Below are 6,340 nucleotides of genomic sequence, written 5' to 3'. Positions count from 1 at the left end.
GTAAAAATTGCTAGCTTGTTGGTCTAAAGAGAAGCAAAAAGTTGCTATCTCAAAAGAAGCAAATGTGCTATCTTGCCTATCTCAAGAGGCAAAAATGCTAACTTGTGCATCTAGCAAAGTGAGCAAAATTTTCAAGAAGCAAGAGTTGCCTTCTTGAACATCTCTAATTTGCTAGCTTGCATGATGTAGAACTTGCTATCTTGAACATTACCAAAAGTGCTATCTTATATGCTATAAAACTTGCATATCTAAAACTTGATAGCATGAATGTTCTAAGCATGATGTAACACTTGCTAAATCTTCTAGCTCCAAGATTGCATGATGATAAAACTTGATACTATGATTTTCATGCAATGAGTTGAACCAATATCACACACACTTGATTGTAGTACTTCTCCTTTTTGTTGATGACAAAGGGGGAGAAGTATGTTGATGACATGACATGTGATGCATAAGTTTATGCATAAGTTCATGTTGACGTGTTGCAAGTATTCATGATGAATATTGCAATGACTTGAATTCAGTTTGAATTCAAGGTTCTATCAATATGGCATATTGATAGGGGGAGTTTGTTTAAACTCCGGGAGTTAAGTTTAACTCCGTCATCAAGTGGTTGTCATCATCAAAAAGGGGGAGATTGTTGAATATCGTATTTTGATGATGAAACTACTTGATATATGTTTATGATTTAATCTGCGTTTTGAGTGACGCAGGATGCTTCGATCAGGATGAGACAATTAAAGCAGGAAAATCATATTGTGCCGAAGGAACATGTCAGAAGATTGGACGTCGGGCCAGTGGATCGGTCGACGTATCGACAGAAGGCTTCGGGCCGTGGACTCGGGCATCGGGCCAAGAAGAGCGGGTATTGTGCCAAGGATATCGGAGTTGCGGAGTCAACTGGCCGATTGGGCAATAGTCTGCACGAGAGGACGATGCGCCGAAGAATCGGACGAAGCGTCGAGGGACCAATGACATGTCGGACAACTTGGTTAATTGCTTAGGATTAATTGTCTCGATTGAAGTTTTGTTTTAATTGTGCAGGATTAACTACGATGAGATTAAGACAAGCAGCAGGAGTTGCCCCGGAGTCAAGATCATGATCACGTTGGGAGTTCGAGAGTTCGACGGAAGTTCGGACGGTCGTCGGAGGTTCAGAGAGAACAGATCCGAGAAGTCCAGAAGCTTGCCAAGCGAAGCTCGTCGGAACTCGCCAAGTGGATCGTCGCAAAGTCCAGGAGTATGCCGGATGTCCGCAGAAGGATCACCGAGGGTTATCGGTTGATCGACGGAAGTTGGCCGGAAACTCGCCGGAAGAAGCGATTGACGCATCGGAGCAAGCTGCAGAAGTTGTCTTAGAGATAATCGTAGTTAGCACGATGATTAAGCATGAAAATGGGAGGTGATCCCATTAGCTTAATCTTGGGGCAATTGGGCCCCTGAAAAGATTCAAAGTGGGTCGAATGGAGTGAACCATTCGGACCCTGATTGCACCAGGAGGTGCAACCGCCCCAGCCAGGAGGTGCAACCGCTTGGGCTGAGGGGTTGAGAGGTGCAACCGCCCCAGCCAGGAGGTGCAACCGCCTGGGCTGAGGGGCTGGGAGGTGCAACCGCCCCAGCCAGGAGGTGCAACCGCCAGGGCTGCACGGCTGGGAGGTGCAACCGCTCCAGCCAAGAGGTTGCACCGCCAGAGCTCAAGTTCCGAGCTCTGCCAGGCGATGCAACCACAGAGCTCAGTCTTCGAGCTCTGGCAGAGTGGTGCATCAGCCTGAGCTCAGTCTCGAGCTTTGCCAGGTGATGAATTCACCAAGCTCAGTCTTCGAGCTATGGCAGAATGGTGCATCAGCTTGAGCTCAGTTTGGAGCTCTGCCAAGTGATGCAACCACCGAGCTCGGATTTCGAGCTCTGCCAGGTGATGCAACCACCAAGCTCAGTCTTCGAGCTCTGCCAGGTGATGCAACCATCGAGCTCAGTCTTCGAGCTCTGGCAGAGAGAAGCAATCGGCAGAGCTCAGTCTTCGAGCTCTGCCAGGCGGTGCCACCTCTCCAGTTGAGAGGTGCAACCGCCTGATCCCAGAATTCTGGGATTTGATCGATTTGATCGTTTTGAGCTCGAATTTTGAATTGGGTTGGGGCCTATAAATACCCCACCCATTCAGCACTGAATTGAGCAAGAACTGACCCGAAATCTTGATCTTTTCAGTGGTTCTTAGAGCTCAAAACTGCTAGTTTTCCTCCTCCTTCTGTTCTTCAAGTTTGAGTTGAAAAGAGAGGAGAGAAAACATCTGTAAAGGTTGTCTCCTAAGCCTGTCAAAAGGAGAGAAATTGTAAGAGGGAAGTTTGGCCTTCGCCCATTGAAGGAAGGCACCTAGTTGACGTCGGCAACCTCATCGGTGGAGGAAGCCAAAAGTGGAGTAGGTCAAGGCTGACCGAACCACTCTAAATCTCTGGTTTGCGTTTATTTTCGAGCACTTTATCATTACTGCAAACCTCCCTCATCACTACTGCTCTCTGCGCTTTCACGAACAAGTTCTAAGTGTTGTTCTTCCAAATCTGCATTCAGACGTAAACTCGTATTTTCATATATTACAGTTTACGTTTACGTTTGATTCTGCAGAACTGTTTTCCGTGTTTTTACAAACGAGCTTCCTTGCAGTTTACGCTTACATTTTAATCCTATTGATAACTGCAATCTGTCCTCTACGATTTTACGAACGAGTTTCAACATTTAGACGTAAAACTGCATTCAGACGTAAATCGGCTTTCTTCGCTCAATCATCAGATTTCAGTTCACGTTTACGTCTTGGTTTGAACTGCATACTGCCTTCTGCGAGTATACAAATGAGTTTCAAAGTTTAGACGTAAATCTGCGTCTAACTGCGTTTAGACGTAAATCTGCGTTTAGACGCAAAACTGCGTTTAGACGTAAAACTGCGTTTAGACGTAAAACTGCGTTTAGACGTAAAACTACGTTTAGACGTAAATCTGCGTTTAGACGTAAAACTACGTTTAGACGTAAAACTGCGTTTAGACGTAAATCTGCGTTTAGACGTAAAACTACGTTTAGACGTAAAACTGCGTTAAGACGTAAATCTGCGTTTAGACGTAAATCTGCATTTAGACATAAATCTGAGTTTAGACGCAAAACTGCGCTTAGACGCAAAACTGCGCTTAGACGCAAACTGCGCTTAGACGCAATCTGCGCTTAGACGCAAACTGCACTTAGATACAAACTGAGAATTTGCTTTTGCATCATAATAGTTTATGAACGAACGCAGCTTTTGGCTTTTAATTTATTATAAGATTTCCGCTGCACTAATTCACCCCCCCCTCTTAGTGCTCTCGATCCTAACATAAGGAACAGGTCGATCTTTCAGTATAGTAATCGTTGCATGAAACTTCTGGCCCTGTATAATCAATTTTATCTTTGAACCTTTGTTATCACAAGTGAAAATCCATCCATCAATGATCTTTACTTCGAATCTATCATAGTCTTCAATGTGGTGGGCCAATCGGTCAACAATCTCACTGTCCATAGAATTGTTAGTGCTACCAGTATCAATCAAAACTATAATAGGCTGATGCTCTAGAGTTTCGGCAACTTCCATAGTTTGCGGGTTAGAGTAGTCGGCTAATATATGCATTGTATGTATGGTAGGTTCAACGTCTTCATTAGAATTTATACCTTCATGATTGGAGTCCAACTCTTCTGCTTTCGGTTCCTCTCCAATTGGCTCAATCATCATATGCTGCCCTTGTTTACATTGGTGCTTCATACTCCACTTTTCATCATAGTACAAACCCTTTGCTGAATTTTTCTTGAGTTCTTCTTGGGTTAGTCCTCGGGTGTGAAGGCTTTGGTTGGGAATAGATATGGTGGGTGGCATATTGATCATCTGGTGGTTATCACTTATGTTTCCATGATTTTCCCTGTTGATTTTTTTCTCATGTAGATGTGCGAATGAGATCGCAGCTATCATAGTGCGAGGTTGACGAGCCTTAACTTCACACCGGATCTCTGGAATAAGACATTCAATAAATGTATCCAGAAGTTATCGTTCCGACCAATCTCTAGCTTGATTTGATAATCTTTCAAACCTACTCTGATATTCCAATACTGTAGAAGTCTGACATATTTTTTAGAGTTGCCCATCCACCTTCATGTATGAGTAGATTGTGTCACAATCTTGGGGCCCTTTTCTAGTATTTCCATATCTATGCAATGTAGAACTTGAGCCTCCATTTTGTTGAAATTTGCTAAGGCTCTCTAGTAGGCTCTTTTTGAAATCATTAAGTGTTTCTTGCAGTCGGTTCTCAATTCTGATTTCCAATGCTTCCATTTGTGCTTTCACCGAGTTATCAGTGGTCATTGCATAAGATTGCAAATCTGTAATCTTAACTTCTATTTTTGGTGTCGGTCAAGGGCATCAACACTATCGATGCGAAGTTGCCGAGTAGGTGGATGCCAAGGGTAGTGCTGCGGTCGCTGCGTTGGAGGAAGAGTAGCTGCCCTATGTTTGTGTCACTGCGTGAGATGAGAGCGCCAAGGCTGAAAGGTGACGGTTGCGGCTGTTGTGACCCATGTTGTGACCCAAGGAAGCAATCGCTGAGCAACCGTGTTGAGGCTGCGGTGATGGCAACCGACAACTACAACAGTAGAGGCAGAACAAGAGGGAGGTGGCGTTGAAAAGGCCGGGGTTGAGGCTGCAGTGGTGGCAACCGGCGGCTGCGGCAACGATGCAGAGCAAGGGGGCTGCAGCAACGGTGCAGATCGAGGGGGTTTAGGTGAAGGCTGCAGTGGCTGGCAGTAGCAGTCGTTGCTGGCCGGAGCGTAGCGGCAGCGGTGGAGAAGGAGGCAGCGAGGGTCGTGGCAGGCTGCAGCAATCGAGGAAGCTATGTTTCTGCAACCGTTGCAATGAGGGCTACGGCAACCGGAGGCTGCCAGGCTGGGCGGCGAGCGGCGTCGTCGCTGGCTGGGCAGTAGTGGCGACGGTGGTGGCAACCGGCGTTCGCAACAGCAAGGGGATCCGCGACTGCGGCAGCAAGGGGACCCGCGACTGCAACGGTGCTAACTGCCCTGTTTCAGTCACCACGGATGCAGAGCAAATGGAAGCAGCGGCTGGGAAGCGGGCGGGAGCAGTGGGTGGGAGGCGAGCGGTGGTCGTCGCACGGGGGAGCAGCGGGTGGAAGGCGACGGCGACGGCGGCGACTGGAAACAAGGGCAGCAGATGTGAGTTGCCCGTGATTGCCCTGTTTCGGTTACAAAAGATGCAGAGCAAGGGGGAGTGGCGGCGGTCGTTCTCGCCCGAGCCAGGGGAAGCGGCGGTTGGGAGGCGAGTAGCGGTCGCCGCACGGTGGCTGGCACTGGTGGTGGGTCGGCTGGAAGGCGACGGCACTCGAGGTGTGGCTGCGGCAACAGAGGAAACTCTATTTCTGCAACCGCTGCAAGGAGGGGCTGCGACAACCGGCGGCTACAGCTGCGGCTGCGGTGCCAGCAGTCCTTCTCGCTCCAGTTAGATGGGGACGCGAGGAGAAGAGGTCGCTGGCCGGGTGATCGAGCGGCGGCGATGCGGCTGGGAAAAGTAGTGGTGACGCGGCTGGGAACAAGGGCAATCCGTGAGTTGCCCTGTTTCGGTCGCCGCTAGGAGGGTGACAATCGGCGGCTGCTGCTGCGACCCAAGGGGAGGCGGGCGGCGGTAGAGAGGCAGCGGTGGTGGCGCGGTTGGGAGCAGCGTCACCAACGATCGCCGAGGAGGAGAGGTCGAGCGGCTGTGCTACGACGCAAGGGGCGACGGTAGTAGGGCTGGGATGGACGCTGGCAGCGTCGTCTCCTGGCCGGGGAACAGCGGCGGTGGTGGTCATCGGCCGGGAAGCGGGCCGATGGTGGGCGCTGGCCGGAGAGCAGCAGCGGCGGGTGGGCTGGCCGGAAGCAGGGGACGCAGGGGTGGCTGCGGCTTCTCGTCGTCTCCTGGCCGGGGAAATAGCAACAACGGTGAAGAAAGAGTTGCCTTGTAGTGGTGGTGGGGAATAAGGGAAGCAAGGTTACGATAGGTTACGCCGAGGATCGTTGCTCTGATAACAAATGATAAGACCCTAAGATCTTATCGTAGAAGAAATAGAAGAAATGAGAATGCTCTGATACCAAATGATAAAACCCTAAAGTCGAAGAAAGGGGAGAAATGAGGATGATAATGATTGCTTCGAGGGGATCGGCCTCCTTGATCACTTCGAGGGGATCGACCCTCCTTGATCACTTCGGGGGGATCGGCCTCCTAGGGTTTGTCCAAAGACAGAATAGTATTTTTCATAGATTACTGAAAAGTAGTTATATCCCTATTTAT

At 49.0% G+C, this 6,340-nt stretch overlaps 1 protein-coding gene across 1 annotated transcript; it reads right to left on the bottom strand.

The window, feature by feature from the left end:
- Nucleotides 1–4,921: 4,921 nt before the first annotated feature.
- LOC135673920 (uncharacterized) lies at nucleotides 4,922–5,861 on the bottom strand. Its single transcript, XM_065183319.1, has 2 exons — nucleotides 5,465–5,861; nucleotides 4,922–5,208 (listed from the first exon to the last, which is right to left on the bottom strand). Exons 1-2 carry the CDS (start codon nucleotides 5,859–5,861, stop codon nucleotides 4,922–4,924), a joined length of 684 nt encoding a protein of 227 aa, XP_065039391.1.
- Between the last annotated feature and the right edge of the window lie 479 nt (nucleotides 5,862–6,340).

This window comes from Musa acuminata, chromosome BXJ1-5, assembly GCF_036884655.1.
Source record: "Musa acuminata AAA Group cultivar baxijiao chromosome BXJ1-5, Cavendish_Baxijiao_AAA, whole genome shotgun sequence".
In the NCBI taxonomy this organism is placed as follows: Eukaryota; Viridiplantae; Streptophyta; class Magnoliopsida; order Zingiberales; family Musaceae; genus Musa; species Musa acuminata.
Note: the sequence above shows the minus strand (reverse complement) of the source record. Positions and strands in the feature narration are given on the sequence as shown.

What these genes read in the sequence shown, in the direction of transcription:
- LOC135673920 (XM_065183319.1), bottom strand. Translation starts at nt 5,861, where the DNA reads ATGACCACCACCGCCGCTGTTCCCCGGCCAGGAGACGACGCTGCCAGC. An exon ending in AGCCGCAGCTGTAGCCGCCG is followed by an intron (nt 5,209 to 5,464) that starts GTTGTCGCAGCC and finishes CCTTGTTTCCAG; the next exon opens with TCGCCGCCGTCGCCGTCGCC.